The sequence below is a fragment of the Schistocerca cancellata genome, chromosome 2 (genome assembly GCF_023864275.1).
Source record: "Schistocerca cancellata isolate TAMUIC-IGC-003103 chromosome 2, iqSchCanc2.1, whole genome shotgun sequence".
Lineage (NCBI taxonomy): Eukaryota > Metazoa > Arthropoda > Insecta > Orthoptera > Acrididae > Schistocerca > Schistocerca cancellata.
Genome location: NC_064627.1, coordinates 758,279,013 through 758,302,062, shown reverse-complemented (window position 1 = coordinate 758,302,062; position 23,050 = coordinate 758,279,013). Strand labels below are relative to the sequence as shown.

General features: G+C 41.8%; 1 protein-coding gene across 1 annotated transcript in view; it reads right to left on the bottom strand.

Moving 5' to 3' along the window:
* Window positions 1-23,050, bottom strand: part of LOC126162580 (DNA polymerase delta catalytic subunit) — a 137,646-nt gene that overhangs the window by 83,349 nt on the left and 31,247 nt on the right. The window contains exons 3-4 of the mRNA XM_049919175.1: window positions 8,870-8,981; window positions 8,589-8,761 (exon numbers count right to left, since the gene is read on the bottom strand). Of these exons, the coding sequence (XP_049775132.1) occupies window positions 8,589-8,761; window positions 8,870-8,981 (285 nt within the window). The remainder of the gene's footprint in view (window positions 1-8,588; window positions 8,762-8,869; window positions 8,982-23,050) is intronic.

Here is a 23,050-nt window from a genome sequence, read left to right as displayed (position 1 = left end):
AGTACCTTCCACTCAGGCAGCTCTCTAGTATCTTCTGGGCATATCAAATGCCTCTAACGCCAACAGTATCTCCGTTTTGACAGATGTCACCTGTTTCACATTAAGAAGCTATTTCCCTACTGCCTTGGAACATTTGGGTAACACATTTGCACCGGGAAGCAAGAGTTAGCCAAATTTATTCACAGACAAACAATGTCCTGGTTACCTGTTGCGAAAGATTATTTTCCATGCCATCTCTTCCTGTAACAACAACAAAGCTGTAGCATTGCCAAGCAGTTGCTGAACGATACTTCTTTCATCACCCAATATGTCCCAGGGCTCAAAAACCTCAACAACATACAAGGGATGAGGAGTATATTATTCAAAATCCAACCCTCATCACACCAAGTAATATTTTCTCATCCACCCTACTTTAAAAAATATTGTACACAACCCTAATGTAAGCCCGGTTCCCAGTCCTTTGGTTGGTTGGTTTGTAGGACTGAAGGGACCAGACTACTAGGGCCGTCAGTCCCTTTTTCCACGAACTTTAAACATCCACAAGGAATAAAAACAAAAAATGGAGATGACAAGAGACGACCCAGGACAAGAAAGACACAGACAGAGATCAGACAAAAGGAATTAAAATCACAGCGAGTGTGACAGTGGTTGGCCGACAACAAAAAATGCCAACCACCAAGAAACGCACAAAAGCCCCAGCCAAAGGCCAGACTCAACACAAAAGAAAAGGACAAACACTTAGATCAAGCGATAAAAACCCCCAGCACCAATAAAACTCAAAACTAAATCTGCCATCACAACGTCATCAAATAAAAGAGCAGGAAGCGTATCTGGCAGCGCAAACGTCTGCATGAGTGGAGTTAAAAGCGGGCTGTCCAACAAGATGTGGACCACAGTCAAAGCTGACCTGCAGTGACATAAAGGTGGGTCCTCGCGGCGCAATAAATAGCTGTGCGTCATTGAGGTGTGGCCAATGCACAGCCTGCAGAGGACAACAGAGTCCTTGCGAGAGACCCGCAAGGAGGAGCGCCACAAACTGGTAGCCTCCTTGATGGCCCGAAGTTTGTTGGGTGAAGGAAGAAGGGCGCGCCATTCTTTACCCCAGGTGCGAAGTACCTTCTGCCGCAAAACTGACCTGAGATCACTCTCTGAAAGGCTAATCTCCAAGGCTAGTGCACCGACAGCCTGTCTGACCAGTGTGTCAACATGTTCATTTCCCGGGATGCCTACATGAACCGGGGTCCACACAAAGACCACAGAGCGGCCGCAACGGGCAAGAGTATAGAGGGACTTCTGGTTAGCCATCACCAGATGAGAGCGAGGAAAACACTGGTCGATAGCTCTTAAACCGTTCAGGAAGTCACAATAGATAACGAAGGACTCACCTGAGCAGGAGCGGATATACTCTAGGGCGCGAGAGATGGTGACCAGCTCGGCAGTGAAAGCACTGCAGCCAGCCGGCAATGAGTGTTGTTCAGAATGATCCGACCAGCAACCATCAAACCGTCAGTATAGACAATGTCAGAGCCTTGAAACGCAGCAAGGATTGAAAGAAAGTGGTGGCGAAGGGTCTCAGGAGGGACCGAGTCCTTTGGGCCCTGTGCCAAATCTAGCCAAAGGAATGGGTGGGGCACACACCACGGGGGTATACATAGAGGTATCCGGAAAAGAGGTGGAACATGGAAAACCTCGAGCCCAGAGAGAAGAGCTCTGATGTGAAGTGCAATCGTACACCCTGACCAGGGCCGCCATACCTGAAGATGGACAACCGACTGAGGGAACACGAGATGATAATTGGGATGCCCAGGCAAGCCACAAACGTGTGTAACATGAGCAGCCAGTAATCGTTGGCACCGGAACTGCAATGGAGGGACACCTTCCTCCACAAGTATGCTGTTGACAGGGCTTGTCCAGAAAGCTCCAGTGGCGAGTCGGATCCCACTGTGAAGGATGGCGTCCAGCAACCACAATGTGGAAGGGGATGCCGAACCATAGGCCGGGCTCCCATAATCTAGACGGGACTGAATTAATGCCGGCTACAGCCGTAAAAGGGTAGACCGATCGGCAGCCCAGCTGATGTGACTCAAGCAACGAAGAGCGTTAAGATGCCGCCAGCATGTTTGTTTAAGCTGCCGAATATGAGGCAGCCACGTCAACCGGGTATCGAAACCCAATCCAAAAAACCGATGCGTCTCCATCATTGCAAGAGGTTCGCCATCAAGATAAAGCCGTGGCTCACGATGAACAGTGCATCGCCAGCAGAAATGCATTAACGCAGGTCTTGGCAGCCGAAAACTGGAAGCCATGCACTACAACCCAAGACTGCGCCTTTCGCTTAGCACCCGGCAGCATCTGCAATGGCAGTGGAGCTATAGTATAGACAGAAGTCGTCTGCATACAAGGAAGCTGAGACAGATGTTCCCACCTCTGTAGTGAGCCCATTAATTGTAATCACTTAAGACAGATCCTTGCGGTACCCCATTCTCCTGAACGCGGGAGGAACTATGGGAGGCCGCAACTTTCACATGGAAGGAACGAAGCGACATAAAATTCTGTATGAAAATCGGGAGCGGACCTCGAAGTCCTCAACCATGAAACATAGAGAGGATGTGATGTTGCCATGTCGTATCATATACCTTCCGCATGTCAAAAAAAACAGCAAGCAGATGCTGACGGCAGGCAAAGGCCGTACAGATTGCAGACTCCAGGCACACCAGATTATCGGTGGCAGAGCGGCCTGCCATTGTGACGGGAACTCATCTTCAACCCAGATACGGTTGAAAGGTCTAGGAGGCGTCGCTGGCAGTCCACTGAGAGGTGTTTGAGCATCTGACAGTGGATATGATCTGGCCCGGGAGCTGTATCAGGGCAAGCGGTCATTGAATGGAGCAGTGTACGATTCAGGGTGGCGCGTGTGAAATGAAAGGCTCTGATGTTCCAACTGCTCTTTCACTGAGCGGAAGGCCACTGGGTAATTCGCAGAAGCGGAACTCTGAGCAATATGCTCTGCTAAGCAGTTTGCAATTGTGTCGGAGTCAGTACAGACTGTTCCATTTAGTGAACGCGCAGGTACGCTGATTGGGGTCCAATAGCCATACAGTCGCCTCCATCTGCGATGGAGAGGTACGGAGGCCAATGGTGGAGACACCCCTTTCCCTGCACTCCTGTTTGTGTTGGTGAATTAGGCGACAGGCTTGTGCACGGAGCCGTTTAAAGGTGATGAGGTGTTCCAATCATGGATGCTACTTTTGATCGCTTGCGATCTTTAATCGCCTCAGCGATCTCGGGCGACCACCAAGACACAGTCCTCCGCCGAGAGGACCCAGAAGAACAGGGAATGGCAGAGTCTGCGGCAGTAATGAGGCCGGTGGTGACCAAGTGAACCACCGCATCAATGGTGTCATTGGAAAGAGGCTCAATAGTGGCAATGGAAGTGAACAAGTCCCAGTCAGCCTTATTCATAGCCAATCTGCAGGGGTGCCAGGAAGTGATGCTGTGGCAGTGACAGAAAGATCAGAAAGTGGTCACTACCGCACAAGTTGTCATGCACAATTCATTGGGCAGAAGGTAATAGGCTAGGGCTGCAGATCGAAAAGTCGATGGCTGAGTATGTGCCATGCGCTATATTGAAATGTGTGAAGGCACCATTATTTAGAGAGGACGGTCAAGCTGTGCCAACTGCCTCGACCTGTTGCCACTGATCCACCCCACAGAGGGTTATAGGCGTTGAAGTCGCCCAGTAACAGAAAAGGTAGCGACAATTGGGTTATAAGCACAGCCTGGACATGCTGCGGGACATCACCATCTGGTGGAAGATAGAGACTGCAGACAGTAACAGCCTCGTAAGGTGTTTGTAGAGGGACAGACTCGCTGTAAAGGGAGTGAAGGACGTAGATGCGGACGCCACCAGATACCCTCTCATAAGCTGCCTGATAGCCACGGATGGCGGGGGTTCACATTGCCGGAAACCAAGTTTCCTGAAGAGCAATGCAGAGGAAAGGGTGAAGGTTGAGAAGTTGCCGGAGCTCAGCGAGATGGTGGAAAAAACTGCTGCAGTTCCACTGGAGGATGACATTGTCCATGGCCGAGAAAGGCGTGATGGGACCGAGGAGGCAGATTACGCAGCTGGTTCACCTGCTGCCACCGATTGAGTACCTGTACTAGTGACATCCATCGTGTCTGAGAATCCGGCGAGATCTAGGTCCTCAGCGAATGCCAGAATCTCTAAATCGCCCTCAGACGCAGAGGTTGTAGGTTGCGGTGGGGTGGGTGCCACCTCAAGTTCCTTTGACTTAGAGGTCTTCTTCTGGGACTTTTCTTGCTGCTCCTTGGGTTTCACTGGCTTGGAGGGCTTCACTGATTCAGTTTCCGGGACGGGGGAGGATCATGAAGCCCTACAACCAGCTGCTTGTGGGTTCTTATGCCACTGCCGGGCGTCGTTCTTCCCACTTGTGGAAACTTGGGAAGGGAGGGACTCAAGGGATCCCTTACAAGCGAGAGGAGCCAAAGAAGTTGGACGTTTCTCCAGCGTAGAAGCAGGGACGGACGTCCCCGATGGGTGGGGGGTGTTGCTCCTGAGGTAGGTGGCGCAGGAGCAACAAGGAAGGCAGTGCCCTCCCCCATGGGCAAGGGGGCCTGTGGAGTTGTAGGGCTCAGTGTGCAGACTGGAATTCGCTGAACTGATGGGGCCATCACGGTTGTCGTAGCGGCGGCGTATGAGAAAGTCATTCGCACAGGATGGAGTCATTCACATTTCCTCTTAGCCTCAGTATAGATCAGTCGGTCCAGGATCTTATATTCCATGATTTTCTGCTCTTTCTGTAAGATCCTGCAGTCTGACGAGCAAGGTGAATGATGCTCTCTGCAGTTGACACAGGTGGGAGGCAGGGCACATGGAGTATTGGGATGTGATGGGCATCCACAATCTCAACTTGTGAGGCTGGAAGTACAGTGGGAATCCATATGGGCGAACTTCCAGCACTTAAAGCACCGCATTGGCGGAGGGATATAGGGCTTGACATCACAGCGGTAGACCATCACCTTGACCTCCTGTAATGTATCACACCCTCGAAGGCCAAGATGAAAGCACCATAGCAACCTGATTATCCTTCAGACCCCGATGAATGCGTCAGACGAAATGAACGCCTCAATGCTCTAAATTGGCGCGCAGCTCATCACCAGGTCCCTATGGAAAATAATACCCTGGACCATATTTAAACTCTTATGGGGTGTGATGGTAACTGAAACATCCCCCAACTTGTCACAAGCAAGTAACCTTCGTGACTGGGCAGAGGATGCCTTTTTTATCAATACTGATACAGAGCGGATTTTGGACAAGCCCTCCACCTGCCCAAACTTGTCCTCTAAATGTTCTACGAAGAATTGATGCTTTGTTGACATGAAAGACTCCCCATGAACTCTCGTACAAACTAGGAATGGGGCGAATATGTGTCACTGCCATCCTGAGCCTTACGCTTCTCCCACGGTGTGGCCAGGGAGGGGAATGATTTGGGATTGTATTTCTGCGTGTTGAATTGAGCCCGAAAACGCTTAGAGACTGCTGGCGGTTGGCCGCCAGCAAGAGATGATGTACCCTATTTCATTGCGGGTCATCCGCCCAAGGGCCCTCCCCAAGGGCGCCACCCAGCCTCAGCAAGGGCCACCTGGCAGGATGGCCATTGCCGGGAGTCCCAATGCCCCATGGAGATAGGCATCTACTCCTTGGCATACGTCGGGAGTTCACGGTGCAGGCATCAGTAGAGTGATCCCTGTGTTGTCAGGGGGCTACAACCAACAGGGTACATGGCAGCCCCACCACAACGAACTGGCTACCATGCTGGATATGAGGTGCAAAGAAGTCCATGGTCATCGTCGATGCAGAAATCAGCACTGCATAGTGCATGGAGGAAATCGCAACCAGGAAGGTGTCCTCGCCCAAGAGATGGAGAATGGGTAGGACTGCAATGCGACGACGAGAAAGTGGGCTAACGATCTCAATGCACGGTGGACACGGTGCACCTTGTAAGGTGCCCTTCCCCAATTGGCTCACTCTTCAGGAAAATTTTGAAGAATGGAAGTCAAACCCCATAGGGGACCATCACATAAAGGCCAAAATGTGTGAAACTCCCCTTTAGTCGCCTTGTACGATAGGCAGGAATACCTCGGGCCTATTCTAACCCCCGGACCCACAGGGGGGTCCCAGTCCTTTATTGCACATATCATTCTGCAGTGGTTGACCGAGATGCAACATTTAAATGACACACACACACACACACACACACACACACACACACACACACACACACACTATCTCCTGCTACAGGGCTGTCACAGTCATTTCCAATACTATAAAAAAAAATAGTTGCAAAGTGAAAAATTGTTTCTAAGAATAAAATTTATAAACCATCAAATTTTTGTAATATATCCTCCTTTTTACCCTTGCTTGCATGCCTATGACTTTGTTCTAATGTAACAATGAGAACAATTACTTATAGACAAAATTATTTTATTGGACAGATAAAAAATCTACTCACCAAGTGGTGGCAGAATAAACACATAAAAGACGGTTGTAATTGGCAAACTTACGGAGACAATGATTTCTTCTTCAGGCAGAAGGATTGAAGGGAAAGGAAGAGGGGTGAAGAAAATGGTTTGGAGAAGTCAAGGAAAAGGGGTAGAGTTCGGGAAAGTCACCCAGAATCACCGGTCAGGGGAGACTTGCTGGACAGGATGACAAGTAAGTAAGTCTCCCCTGTCCTGCGGTTCTGGGTGACTTTCCTGAAATCTACCCCTTTTCCTACACCTCTCCAGACCTTTTCCTTCACCCCTCTTCCTTCCCCTTCAACCCTTCTGCCTGAAGAAGGAGCCACTGGCCCCAAAAGCTTGCCAATTACAACCATCTTTTATGTGTGTGTTCTGCCACCGCTTGGTGTACTAAGTTTTTCTATGTTACAGTAACAGCAGCAAACAATTATTACTGATTCAGTCATTTGTGAGTCACATCAGATTTTTTTTTCAGAACTACACTGGTGTGCAAAAACTTTTAACACAGCTCGATAAACCTTTGACCATACATAGAAAGAACTAATATAATATAGCACAAAATATATCTGAAAGAAATATGCATTTAGACAAAAAATGACGCTTTTATTCAAAGACAATTATTAGAATGAACTCACTGCAATTCCCCTCGACATTACAAAATGTGGAATGTGGTTATTAATAGATTGTATGATCAGCACTGACAGCAATCCATGCTCTGAATGCTCTACCATGTTGGCCCAAAGGAGTTCTTGTGGTAGGGCATTCCATTCCTCCTGACAATTGTTGGAGTAGTGTTGGTCCATATGGATGGTCTGCAATAGATCTCCCCAATGCATCCCATACACAATTGATGGGATGTAAGTTGGGAGGAAGGACAGGGCAGTCCATTCACTGAATATCCTTTCGCTCCAAGAGCTGCTCCTTCATTGCAGTTCAATAGTCGCACACTGTCATCCATAAAAATCAAGCAACCACCAAATGCTCCTCTGAAAAGACGTCATGGGGGAAAAATACAGCATCACAGAATCACAGAAACACTGACTGGTGCGAGTACCGCGTTTAAAGATTTGTAGGTTGGTAAGCCCATGCAACATTATTCACCCCACACCATAACAACTGGACTGCTAAAACAATTATGTTGGACAATGCTGGATGTACCCTCGTACAGTGAGAGGTGGGAAAAATTAATGTACCCAGGAGCACTGTCGAACACTTTTTTTTTTTTTTTTTTTTTTTGCCCAGGTGTTACAGCATGGGGAGGCATAATGTAGTATGGAAGTACTGACCTCCAAATCTTTGAACATGGTACACCCACCAATCAATCTTATTGTGATGCTGTACTCCTTCCATACACAAGCCTTTTCATGGATGCATTCGGCCCTTACTCAATTTTTATGGACAACAATGTGCGACTGCACTGAACACTGAATGCGGAGCAGCTCTTGGAACAATAGTGTATTTGGTGAATAGACTGGCCTGGCCATTAGCAAGACTTAAATCTTATTGAACACATGTGGGATGCAATGGAGAAATGTACTGCAGCATGTCTGCATGCACCAATGCCCACACAGCAATTAAACTATTGAGGTAGAGGAATGGATCACCCTTACACAAGAACTGCTGTCTGTGGTTATCACACACCCTAATTAAGAACTGTGTCTGCCATTTGTAATGTCCAGAAACCACCATTAATCACGGTAATTTCAGTGTAATTATTGCCTTTGAATAAAAGTGTCATTTCTTTTTGTCTCATTATGTATTTCTTTCAGTTACCTTCTGTACTGTACTACAGAGTAGCAGTACTTTCTATCTATGGTCCAGGGAATGGTGACCTAAATTATGTGCACCAATACATATGCAAATACAAAATACATAGCAAGGTACATATTGTCTAAAATAATAAAATGAATTTAGAAATACTGCTACACAGGCACAAGTGCTATCAAATAAAGCATATGCATCAGAAGAAAATTTTATGTGAATCATAGGTTCAAAGTTATTTCACATTACATGAATGATATGGAAATGACAAGTAACTTTCTTACTCTGAATGAATGGCAGTGAGTCTCCTTAAATCCATCTGGAGCAGATACAAAGAAATATGGAGAGAATCCATGCACATGACAGCATACAGAATTTCTATCCATTGTAATACCATACATTCTCATTACTGGAACAGGACCTAGTTGTGAACCCGGCATTCCAGTTAATGGTTTACCTGGAATATAAATTCTAGATAAATGATGAAGAAAATATCAGGAAATAGAATAGAAAAAACTGCTAATGAACATCACTAAATTGTCAGTGACAATACTGATTTTGGTACCTGTGTAATGATCAATATCTATTTGTTGAAATTCTATGGCATCTCTGCTGGGATCTAACTGAGGCGGTGGAGGACGACTCCATTTCATGTTTGTGTGTTCCGTTTCTGGGCCCTAGAAAAGTTTCATTTTCAGTTATGGAGTATATAATGCTTATCTTACAATAGTATCATAAATAAGGTTGAATTTTCTAATTACACAATTGAACATTTGTCTACTATGCAAAACTGTATGAGACTGTATGGGAGTAATACAAATATTACAAGATTCCACAATTGAATCAAAGGGAGGATTCACTTGAGAAAACTGCAAAATTACAGTAAGACATAACGTCTGGCCAGTACTTACCTTCTGGAGGTAAATACTGGCCAATCATTCTGTCTCCATGTAAAAATTTACAACTGTAAGAAAAATCCACATTCAGGTGATATCATGAACTGAAATACTTTTTTGTCATTTTTTTTTAATGTAAAAATATTTTAAGCATTTCTTTATGTTTGATAGTGCTCAGCTTTTATTAACCTAGGTGAATAAGGTAAACAAACAGAATAACTGTCTATCATATTCAAGAAGAAATGGAAAGCACCTTAACTGGAAATCCAAACATTGCAATTATTAGAAAGTAATCTGAAAAAGTATGGCAACAAAGATAGCAAATGAAACAGATAAATCTGTAATAATTTTATTTCCAGGGGGACTGCAGAAAAAAATGAAGATATAACAAGCAGCTTGAGCACTTATCAAAACAAATTAACTTCCTTGTGATAACAGCAAAGTGATGTAATTGATAACTACTGAGAGATAATAACAGCTGATAAAAGCCACCAATTCAGAATGTAAACACACTGCAACCAGGAAAGATTCTACAAAATGTAGCCACAAAACTTGAGCTGCTACAAATAAAAATTCATGAAGTGAGGGCAATATACCTCATACAATGAAGAACGGTGTATCTAATTAGCAGATTTAACAGTAGTAGGGCATATGATGATTGTCAAGTTAAGTAATGTTTATATGGTAAGACATATATTAACAAAGTGAAACAACTATTACAAACTAATACTAGTTAACCACTGTTAGATTCCAGAAAATTATTTGTTCTTTGGTCAAACAAAAAAACAATATAATATAATATAATTAACAGACAAGCAACAGCTTTTTCATGGAACAACAATTACCTTCTTGCTTTCGAAATAGTGTCCAATAAGAGTCTTGTAGCATTGTTACTTGTGCAGCCAGCAGGTACAGTTTATTCATGAATACAGTCTGTTTTTAATTTTATAAGGATTCTCAATCACCTTTTTTTTTGTTTGTTTTTGTCTCTGCACTGAATTGGGAACTGTTTTTATTCATCTCATGATGTACATTTGCAATCCAATTGGTTTGCGTACATGAGCCATGCCAAAAATTTATAACACAGTTACAATGATTTTTACATTAATAAATAATAGCACTACAATTAATAATAACACTAAGGATATTTTTTGGAACATGTAACACATTGTACCCAGCTCAAATTTCCAGTTTGTCCTGCACGAATTCATCCACTGAGTAATAACGTTTCAGTGTCAGTGTCTCAAATAGCCTTCTTTTAAGTGGACCTAAATTTATCTGCATCAACTTGTTTCCCTTTTATTACAAATTTTCATTCCCATGTATTGAGGTCCCTGGCCATACAGTTTGTGGCGGTGGTCGGGAGCATAAAATTTTCTTTGTTTCTAGTATCATGTGAATGGACAAAATGGATTCCCTCAAATAATTCATGCCTGTGTACAAAAATATAATAATCTCATATACGTATATGGGTGGCAGAGATAATATTTTACGTTTTCTAAATAATTAGTATCTGCACTATGTTTGTCAAGTTACCCCAAAAAACAATGCCATACCTAAAAATGGATTTAAAGTAGCTAGTATATGCTACTTCTTGTGTGCCCATGTCAGTTGCAGTTGATAATATTTGCATTGCAAATGCGAAGCTGCTCAATTTGTTTGCTAAACATTCAATGTTTGCCTGCCAGCTCAAATTTTTATCTACATTTAAACTTATGAATTTGAATGAATGAAGTTCTTCTGTATCTTGCTTGTTGTGAACAATCTTAATCCGCTCAAATTTTGACTGTTTGGTTTTGAATTGCATCATATGAGTCTTAGATATGTTTGGATTCAATCCATTTAACTGAAACATAGTTTCTAAGGCACAGAGGGTACTGATCACTGATATGGGAATCTTTTCCAATCCTGATCCTCAACTAAGACAGACGTATCATCTGTGAACAGAACTGATGGGGAGCTGACATTTAATAATAAGTCATTAACATAGAAGAGAAATAGAACTGGGCCTAATATGGAGCCATTTAAAGAGATGCTAACTCTTTGCTTTCCGTTTGATAAATAGAATTTAAGCCATAGTAGAGCACTGCCACTAATGCCATACTTTTCAAGTTTGTAAATTAGCAATGCATGGTTTACAGAATCAAATGCCTTTGTGAGATCGCAGAAAATTCCTGCCACCTTATTTCTCTTGTCTAATGGTGAACTTATTTTCTCAATTAAACTGTTCCCTGCATCTATGGTGTTTATCCCCTGAAGTTTTGGATTTGGGCAACAGCAAGTTTTGCAAATATTTGATATATGACTGGGAGAATTGAGATAGGGCAATAAGTTCCCATGATATCTCTTGATCTCTTCCTGAAGAGTGGTTTGACTTCAGCATATTCCAGTACCTCTGGGAAACAGCCCTCATTAAAACATTATTTATTACTTGAGCTAGTGGGTTCGCAATTTTATTGTCTGCCGCTTTAAAAACTTTGGTGGGCATTCCATCCCAACCTGCAAATTTTTTTGTTTTTTAATGTTAGAATAGCATTTTTTACATCCTCCAGAGAAACTTTCAAGAATTTTGTAAGGTTTTTAGAGTCTTCACTCAGGCCAAAGGGATTTATTTTGTTGCGACAATCAATTACATTTACATCAGACTTTGCTACATTCATAAAGAATTCATTAAAGTACTCTGGTATTTGAGTTGGAGTTACAATAGTATTTCCTTCAATGTCAATTTTTGAAATTTCTTGGTTACAGGCTTTAACACCTAACTCAGATTTAACAACTGACAACACAGCCTTTGTCTTCTTTTTACGATTTAAAATTAGCATGTTATTTGCCAGTTGTTTTGCTGCCTTGACATCTCTATTAAATATGGTTTTATAGTTTCTAACATATTCAATGAAATCAATATCTTTATTATATTTTAGTTATCTATGCAGTTGCCTTTTTCTTACACTGGAAATTTTTATGCCCTGGATAATCCACATTAATTTATTTGTCATTTTACTGCTGCAGGGTCTAGGTGGAAATGTTTCATTAAAGACACCAAGAAAACTGATTACTCACCAAGTGGCAGCAGAACACACACATAAAAATGTCTATCCTCCTCTCCCCTGATGTGCAGTTCCAAGTGAATTTCCTGAAACCTACCTCTTTTCCTAGACCTCTCTAGTCTTTTTCCTTCATCCCTCTTCCTTCCGCTTCAACCCTTCTGCCTCGAGAAGGATCCACTGGCACCGAAAGCTTCCCAATAATAACCCTCTTTTGTGCGTGTGTGTTCTGCCGCCACTTGGCGCATAGACATTTTATCTATATAATTTTGTCAATAATTGATTGTTTTAATTATTATAAGAAAACTATTTAGGAATTTCTCTAAGTTTTCATTACTTGAGTTATAATGATTAAAAGGTCATGCTTTTTTTTATTTTAGCTTGTTACTAAATATTAACAAGTTTTTTTTGCTAAAGTTCCTTTACATACGGGTCCTCATACGAGAAACGTCCGTGTCTGTGGCAGCTCAATGAACAATGCATAATAATTTGAAATACCTAGATCTAGACAAAATTTACACACATCTTCATACACACAATTAGTTAGAACGTTGTCAATACAGGTTGCTGATTGGCCATTGCCTCTGGTAAATTTGAAGAAATTAAATTTGAAACCTCATTTATTTATTTATTAAGTCTGTGAACCTTGAAGCATAGCTACTATCACATGTGATATTAATATTAAATCAGCAGCTATTACAATTTTTTTTCTTTTTTTTCCCTCTACAAATACCTTCTAGCATAATTTGAAGCTCAGATAAGAATAGTTCTGTTGTTGACATCCCTGAAATTCTATATATTGAGATTATTATAACATTTGCTAGTGATTCCACTATTTCTACACAACAGCTCTCAAACATACATTCTTCATTGAAATAATTAAAACAATTTCTGGTCTCATAATTCATATCACTATGTAGAAGTATACATGAGCCTCCTACAATATAGAATTCTGCTCTGAAGCACAGCCAAGAAGGAAGCATCTCTTTGGCTCTTATTCCCGTCTTATATTGCAGTTGTTCAAAATTCAGCTGAATAGGTGTTGACAATTAACAACAAATATTGCTAGAGCATCATTTAACAGGAAGAAAAAGAATGAATCCCTAATATTTGAAAAGACCAGAGCAAGTTTAACAACTTGCATCTACTTAAAAAAAATATTATTTCTCCTTAAAATGGAAGATGATAGTCTCCCAAATAAGCTAGTGCCCTATTGCAGCCGACACAATGATTGGAAACAAAATATACTAACTGAGCTTCTTAATCAGTTTGTATGTTGACTGCAATGTAGCTTGTTATTGAGGCGGACACTCAGAATTTTTACACATAGGGTAGTTTCTTTAGTGTGTCACCATTAATGTCTATTTTTTGGTAAAAGCAGGTCCTTTTCAGGAGGGATAGTAAAACTTTTAATTATCACCTTGAAAAATTAAACTGAGACGATTTTAGTCCTTCCCTACATATTCACCTTTCACAGACTGCACTTAGTGTTATCATGGTCAGTGTCACTGCCTCTAGATCGCTCAGTCCCGGTTTCAGTTCTCGGCTGGGCCAATTTTCTTCACTTGGGGACTGGTGTGTGTGGTGTCCTAATCATTACATCTCATCTTCATCACTGCGCAAGTTGCCAAAGTGGCATAAAATTGAGAGACCTGTGCCAGGAGGACGTACAACCCCTTAAATGGTCTCTCAAGCAATAATGCCATGTGTTCATTTCACTCTTCACAATATACATTTTTCCCAATGATGGATGGCTAGGAGGAGATGTACAACTCCACATTTTGGCTGTTCCAGAAACATTCCACAGCAAAAATCACCTCACTGTCAACCGAAAATGCCCATACTACAATTACCGCTTTGTCTGAGGAAAGAAAAAGAAACACTAACTGCCTTGACAGGAGAACATAAGGAGAGTCGGTGAGGGAGGGAGGAGGGGTGGCAGTGGTCAAGAGGGAGCAACATGTGTGACTGTGTACTGTGCAGAATGAGCTGGAGCAGGGGCGGCCAAGAATTCGACATGCGAGCCCTGCTCTTGCTCATGCACCACAGCTCTCTCACCTGACAGCACACTTCCCAACACACTGTCAGAGCATAAGGAAGAATTACTATCATGTGGGATACGATTTGGTTTCATATTTTCCAACAACTGGATCACAAACAATAATCCACTGGATGCCTACGTGCACAGCTACCACTAGATATTCAAATTTATAGGACGACACCAGTCAGTTGCCAAAATCTGGTAATTTATTGCAGATCTAGATTTCATTTATTGCAGATCTAGATTTCAATTATAACATAGATCTCATCAGGGTATTACCAGAATAGTCGTGCAGGTACCAACATGTCAGAGCATAAACTTGCCACAAAACGGCAATAATCTTTAAACAGCATTTTGTTTCTGCAATGAGACAAACAGAAATGATACTTTTATTCAAAGACAATAATTACACTGAAGTCAGCGCAGTTCATGGCAGTCCCCTGGTTATAGTGTTACATTGTTCTTAATAGAGTGTGCAATACAGACGGCAATACATGCTCTGTAACATGTTCCTCTGCTGGCTACAACGTTGGTAAAAAGTTCTTGTGGTAGGGTATTCATTTCCTCCACCTTCGCAGTTGCATGGTTGTTGGTGCATGTGAAAATGCTGCAATACACCTCCCTAATGCATCTCACATGTGCTCTATGGGATTTACCGTATTTACCCAAGTGTAAGACAGTACCCCCTCCCCCCTTTTTTTTCAGAGGCTTCTTGAGAAAAATTTATTTTTGACATATTCTGTCTACTTAAAATTACAAACTGTTTCATTGACATGAAGTATCTGCCTGAAACATTAGCATTATACCATATGGCATTTACTGTTTGCCTACATTTTGATAATACAAGGAGAAATAAAATGAACAAAAAGAAATGTTTTACATTAATTTTTATTTTCACTACCTTTTTCACTTACTAAGCCTGTCGCCTGGAGTATCACTATTTTTAATCATCGCCATCATCCCAATAGCACAACTTGGAAAATATATCTTTATTGTCACAAATAATTGGCACTGCCTTCCAAGTACGTTGCAGTTTCTGAGGTTGTGCTTTTTTGCTGAATACGTAATGGATTTCAATTCTATATTGACTGAGAATGTTAAACTTGCTTCCAAACATATCATAAGAAGAGAAAAACTGAACGGTCACCAGCCTAGTTAGGCACATTACTTTGGAAATATATATTTCAGAAAATTGGATATTAGTTATTGAATTTAATTTTGTTGAGATTTCCCTTTGAATAGCAAACAGGACACAAACTGACACAGTGCTCTCTGTACTGTGTATAGCAGCAGTTACCAATAACACACACACACCAGTGAATTTTGGGGAGCAAAATTGCACCGAGCTCATACTAATGATGGCAACAATCATTAGCATTACTTAATCAAAATACTGAAACATCACTGCATGAAGTGCAGAACTAATTTTGGACATAAGACCCCTTCTTTTCTTTAGTAAAAGTAATAGTTCATTTTTTTTCTTAATACGAAGACAATATGATGGGGACCCATAAACTGGTATAGTTTCACTAGCCTAGGTTCTTCGAGTATTCCAAAAGTAAAAACTATCCCTAAAAGCTAATCATTCACTTAAATTACTTTGCAAAGTAATAAAATGCAATGCTTATCTTAATTAACTTCAAAAGGAACAATTCATGATGGGCACCAAAACTACACTATCTGTAAAAATGTGCATAACTTCACTCCTAGTAGTACTACCACAAATCGGTTCATTAAAGATTTATATGTACTTGTACAGGGTGTAAATAAAGTCTGGGAACACTTCCAATTATTTATTGCACAAGAACTAAACATTGAACAGATGTCATACATATTGCATTCCGAAGAGAAACTCTGAAAGTTTTTTTACAAATATTTGATATGTGAACCACGAGCGATCCACAGACGTCAATACGGTAATCAAATTCTTGCCATACTCATCCCAGAATGGCATCATCGACTGTGGCAGGCGGTTCCCATATTCTCTCCCCGGAGCTCTGCTACATCATGTGGTAGAGGCGGTACATACAGCTGATCTTTGTGTGTCCCCACAGAAAAAAGTCACACAGAGTGAGATCTGGTGATCTGGGAAGCCATTTCATGAAACAGCTGTCTCCTTCTGTAGCACGGCCTATCCATCGATGTGGCAGCTCCATGTTTAGGTAGCCACGAACTTCACAACGAAAATGGGGACTTTCCACACTGTCATTGGAGCCATTTTGAGTTCATGGGATGCACGATGCACCAATTTCTTTGGACTCCTTATGAATGTCTCGTGTATGCGCTCCACATTCATTTCACTCACACTGAGATGTCCGCTTCTCTTTCCCAGGCACAAGCAACCCGTCATAACAAATTTGTTGTGCCTGCGGTAAATAGCCTTCCTTGTTGGTGGCTTCTTACCATACTTGGTTCTAAACGTCCAGTGCTTCTAAACACCCATTTTGTAGCACACTTGTTTTTGTCGAACTCCAACACACAGAAATTTCGCTCTGCTGACAATCAGCAAATTATCACACTACGCTGTGGCGGTATATATGAAAAAAACTTTCAGGGTTTCTCTTCAAAATGACATATGTATGATATCTGTACAATGTCTGGTTCTTGTGCAATAAATAACTGAAAATGTTCCTGGACTTCATGTACACCCTGTACTTTAATCACCTGTGAAGCAGATATTCCTGGCAATAATATTTACGCAACCTTGCACTGTAATCCCACTAAACTATATTTTATAATAAACTAAGGACACTTTGGCAAAAGCTTACCCAACTTCACTTTTATGATTCTAGCTTTTAAATAATTAAAGTTTTCACTTTCCTATTGATTTATTTTTAAATTTTTGTACTTAAACTTTCTACCTTAACATTTTTTCTTGGAGCAGTGCATAAAAAAAGCATCCAAATTTTACTCTTTTGCTACTCCTTTTCCTTTAGGTAAAAAATCACTTTTAAACACATAAATGGCAGAACTGTTCATTTAAATCAGGATACTCAGTTTTAGTAGCACTTTAGATGAGGACCCTGCGTAGGTTCGTGATCAGGGTTGAAGTTATGGTTTCGAACGCGAATTGACATTTTATGTGATTATTATTGAAACAACACACAAATTAACTGGTCCACGCCATTATACATTACTTAACTGAATGTATTAAGTCTGTGAAGCAGTGACGAAGATTGGTGGCAGGTGAAATGGCGGCTAACTGTACTCACGGCTCTTGATGTGCAAATGCTCTATAAAATCTCTTTTTGGCATCGGATTTTCAACTTTTTAGAGCCATTCCATTATTCAATGAGTACCAAATAATAGCCAGATTTACATCTGAGGAAAATCCCTTCCAATGCAGCTTCCAATAGCCTCTCTTAGCACTGTCGAGGTGTACCGTGCTAAGACTAGCCACACACTGCTTGTCGTTCACACAAGGAGCCATTCAGTTTGACCACCAACCCCACCTTTTACATCGTATCATGCCACTTTCATTGCGTAAGGACTTCCCTGCAGTGTTTACATGTTACAAATACAAGTGCCCTAAGCATGAACCAGTTTTTAACAAACATGTTGTTGTTGTTGTTGTGGTCTTCAGTCCTGAGACTGGTTTGATGCAGCTCTCCATGCTACTCGATCCTGTACAAGCTTCTTCATCTCCCAGTACCTACTGCAGCCTACATCCTTCTGAATCTGCTTGGTGTATTCATCTCTTGGTCTCCCTCTAAAATTTTTACCCTCCACACTGCCCTCCAATACTAAATTGGTGATCCCTTGATGCCTCAGGACATGTCCTACCAACTGATCCCTTCTTCTAGCCAAGTTATGCCACAAACTTCTCTTCTTCCCAATCCTATTTAGTACCTCCTCATTAGTTATGTGATCTACCCATCTACCGTATTTACTCGAATCTAAGCCGCACTTTTTTTCCGGTTTTTGTAATCCAAAATACCACCTGCGGCTTAGAATCGAGTGCAAAGCAAGCGGAAGTTCTGAAAAATGTTGGTAGGTGCACAACTAACTTCTGCCGTCGAATATATGTAGCGCTACACAAGCATGCTTTGTGGGCACAAAGATAAATACTGGCGCCAAAACTTTTTTTTTTTCTCCGCCCCGAGTTTCGACCACTGCATTTTCATACATTGTCCAACGAAGTAAATACAAATTCCGTATTGTTCATCTTCGAATGTAGCAGAATTTCAATGTATTACGAAAATCCGACTGGCAAGACTGTTAGGGTTGTTTGTCAATATGGCCAACTCTACGTTCAGAGTTTTTTCCTACCTGTGAGAAGAGATGGTTGCTAATAGGAAGCTGATGAAATGTGGATCACGTGCAGTATACTCTTCACCATAAGAATAATACGAATATAAACATTTTGCCACGTGTTCTTTCGAGTTTGCTGCTATCTCATTTAAATCCTGTCTGCCCAATAAACTACGAAACTAGAGTGAAACAACAGCAAACGCGGAAGAATATACGTATCATTTCATGTTTATAATTGTATTATTCTTATGCCTAATATGTGATATAGTATTTGGTTCTTGTTGATCATTATCAAAGAAAGCAGCAGTGTAAGTAACAACAAACTGTAGTCTCTTGCCATTGTTTCGCTAATGAGACGATTCCCCCCTCTCTCTCTCTCTCTCTCTCTCTCTCTCTCTCTCTCTCTCCCATTTTTTTTTAATTGTAAGCGGCAGTAGCGTGCACAAAAGCAAGTCATGCCGCGATCGGCGACAGGCCGTAAACACGCACTATCAGAATGCGACAAACAATGCATGACACAGTACAGTAATGCATTTTCAGCTTAGAGTGACGTAAACACCTATAACAAAGAGAACGGCACTTATCAGATCAAAGCAAAATAAGCAATCGATTCAAACCAGACGAAGCACGTGAAAAAGGAAGGGTACCCGTATAAATACGGACGGAGCGCCTGACGCATGGCAATGGCTACCTGGTAAAGCTTAACTGCTAAGCTTACGACTCGAACCGAACTACTATAGCTGTATCGTCTTTCATTCGACCTAAATTGTGTCTCATATTACAATGGACCAACTTTGTTTCGATTTGGAGGTGCGGCCTAAAACTTTTCTCTCCCCTTGAATTTCAAGTCTCAAATTTCAGGTGCGGCTTAGATTCGGGAAATATTTTTTTCCTTTATTTCGAGTCTCATTTTTCAGGTGCGGCTTAGATTCGAGTAAATACGGTAATCTTCAGCATTCTTCTGTAGCACCACATTTGGAAAGCTTCTATTCTCTTCTTGTCCAAACTATTTATCGTCCACGTTTCACTTCCATACATGGCTACGCTCCATACAAATACTTTCAGAAAAGACTTCCTGACACTTAAATCTATACTCGATGTTAACAAATTTCTCTTCTTCAGAAACACTTTCCTTGCCATTGCCAGTCTACATTTTATATCCTCTCTACTTCGACCATCATCAGTTATTTTGCTTCCCAAATAGCAAAACTCCTTTACTACTTTAAGTGTCTCATTTCCTAATCTAATACCCTCAACATCACCCGACTTAATTCGACTACATTCCATTATCCTCGTTTTGCTTTTGTTGATGTTAATCTTATATCCTCCTTTCACGACACTATCCATTCTGTTCAACTGCTCTTCCAAGTCCTTTGCTGTCTCTGACAGAATTACAATGTCACCGGCAAACCTCAAAGTTTTTATTTCTTCTCCATAGATTTTAATACCTACTCTGAATTTTTTTTGTTTCCTTCACTGCTTGTTCAATGTACAGATTGAATAACATCGGGGAGAGGCTACAACCCTGTCTCACTCCCATCCCAACCACTGCTTCCCTTTCATGCCCTTCAACTCTTATAACTTCCGTTCGGTTTCTATACAAATTGTAAATAGCCTTTCGCCCCTATATTTTACCCCTGCCACCTGCCATACATCAAGGAGTTCAAACAACAAAGAACGCACACTTCATAAATCGCAGGTACACAGTTACTTAAAATACGCCAACTCGTAATCGATAAAAGTGTTACACTTTGGCCACTGGTAAACTATGATGAGAGGATCGTTGCAGAGCTCATGAAGACCGTTATGCTCAGCTCTTGTCAAGTTCGTGGTTGCTGACTTGGACTTTGAAAGAATGTGGCTCTTTTTGTGACAGATTTCTTTTGCAGTTTCACTGGGAAACTTACGAACTGCTTGCTCCACACCACTTCTGATCTCAACAAAAGGGATACTTCTTGAAGATGGTGCGAAGTTAAGTCCCTTCTTGAGACCTGACACGGCACCCGCATCGATGTTTCTTATTGCCTTGTTTATAACATCGCGTTCTGTCCTTTTACCTTCTGCCCCAGGCTGTTCCTGTTAAAAGCTGTTTGAATTTTGCTTTCTGCCTTTCTGTGGTTTTCCTCTGCGATGACACCTGTTGGCACTGCTGCGGCTGCATCAATCCAGTCCTGATCCAAAGGATGGCCTTACAAGGACGGCAGCAGCAATCATTCGACAATCACCACTTGACAATGGCCGAGGAGAACTTGGCCGGACGCTCATGGATTTTAAACCATTGCATGTGGCTGGAAACCCGAGAAAATTTTATCGGTATATATTGCTGCGAAACTATGCAACTATGCAACATCTGTTGGTGCCATCTCCAACATGGGTCTTGATGCTGTAATTTGTTCTCATGACAACAATTACAGTCAGTTTAGTAGAATTCTTTTTTCTTTTCTTTTTTTTTTTTTTTTTTTAAGACATTCAATTTTGGTTTAATTTTCTTTCTTGCTTCATCTGAATGTCACTATCTTGTTCTAAAGATGATTAAAAGGCGATTAAGTTTTTGCTCGGTATCCAACATGAAAAGTGACTGAATTTCTCATTTGCAACTCCATTGATAAATGATTACACACACACATTAGCAAATAAAATACTGACTTTCATTCAGAATCAAGAAACGAATTTGAAGAACATGTTCACCTTACAATAATAGCATTATTTAAAAAGCACCATAAATTTTTGTTTTCAGTAGCCATAGATTTATGAGAACTTTTATTGCAAACATGTTCAGACACAACAAGAATGCATGACACAATAGAATTTTATGCTATGTCCTTTTGTGTTTCACAAAATGTCAAATTTTAAGCAGAGCAACAGACTATTGTGATGGCTAATTCACAGTTTCTCATATATTCCATGCACAGTTGCCCTAACATTACACAAGTCAAATGTCATGTGACAGTTTGAGCAAGGTCGATACTGTATTGAGCATTTCAGCGTATCGGGAAATCTTGAATCAGTTTCAGCACAAGTATTTGCCGGAGCTACCCTTTCAAATTCTTAAAAATAAATCTGCACATGACCTCAGTAACCGAAGTTTCATCATCTGTAAAATTAAATGCAATAGTTCAATCTGCAGATATACGATCATGCTGTACTCTTTGACTGACGATTTTGGGGGAAAAAAAACCTTGTCTTATAATCGGGTAAATACGATGAGTTGAGGGAATGGGCAGGGCAGCCCATTCACTGAATATCCTTTAGTTACAAGAGCTTCTTCACCTGCACTGTCTGATGTGGTCACACAATGTCAACCACATAAATGGAATCAGGGCTGAATGCACCCCTTAAAAAATGCACATGGGGCAGGAGTTCAGCGTTACAGTGTTGTTGACTGGTGAGTGTATCTTGTTTAGAGATTTGGACGTCATTACACCCCTGCAATATATTGCGTGGGCCACAAAAACATTTACAACCTCCCACCACGACCACCTCTACCACCACCACCTACTCCAGTCCGGTCACAAGCATCATCTTTCCCATCAAAGGCAGGGCTACCTGTGGACCAGCCATACGATCCACAAGCTGAGCTGCAAACACTGTGCTTCATTTTACATGGCCATGACAACCAACAAACTGTTTGTCTGCATGAATGGCCACTGACAAACTGTATCATCCCATTGCTGAGTACGCTGCCCAACACAACAGTCTCGATTTCAATGACTGCTTCACAGCCTGTGTCATTTGGATCCTTCCCACCAACACTAGCTTTTCTGAATTGTGCAGGTGGGAGCTCACCCTACATTCCTGTAACCCTCCTGGCCTCAACCTTTGTTAGTCACTGTCCTTTACCCACCTCTCCCCTTCCCTGTTCCCATTCAAGTACTACACAGCCCTCAAGTTCACCAATGCACCCACAGCCTTTTTATGGCTCTGCTTGTCTATTGCCTCCCCCCCCCTCCCCCTCCTGCCATTCGTCCAACTTCCCGACTGCACCTAGCTGTCCTGCCCTCTCCCTGTCTCGTCTCTATATGCTCCCACAAGCAGCACTTTACCATCCCCCATCCCTACTGTGCTATGCCTCCCCCTCCCTGCCCCTGCCTCCTTCCTTCTCTTACCTCCACCTCGTAATTTGCTCTTCTCATCATGCGCTGCTGCTCGCTCTCTGGCTTTGCCCGCCTGAGACTGTGGTCATGTGTGTGTGAGTTGCTTTTCCGTGAGAGTGTGTGTGTGTATATTTTCTATTCCAATGAAGGCCTCTTAAGTCGAAAGCTTTGTTTGACTGTCTTTTTGTTGTGCCTATCTGCGACTCACTCAGCACCTCCACTATATGATGAGTAGCAACTACTTTTTTCATAATATTGCCACGTAGAAGAAGGTGTAATTAGATGAATGATGAACACTATCTTCACTTAACGAAGGTTTATTCAGCACTTGCACATACAAGAGCGGTGAGCTCCAGACAGAACAAAAGAAATGGTTCAAATGGCTCTGAGCAGTATGGGACTTAATTTCTGAGGGCACCA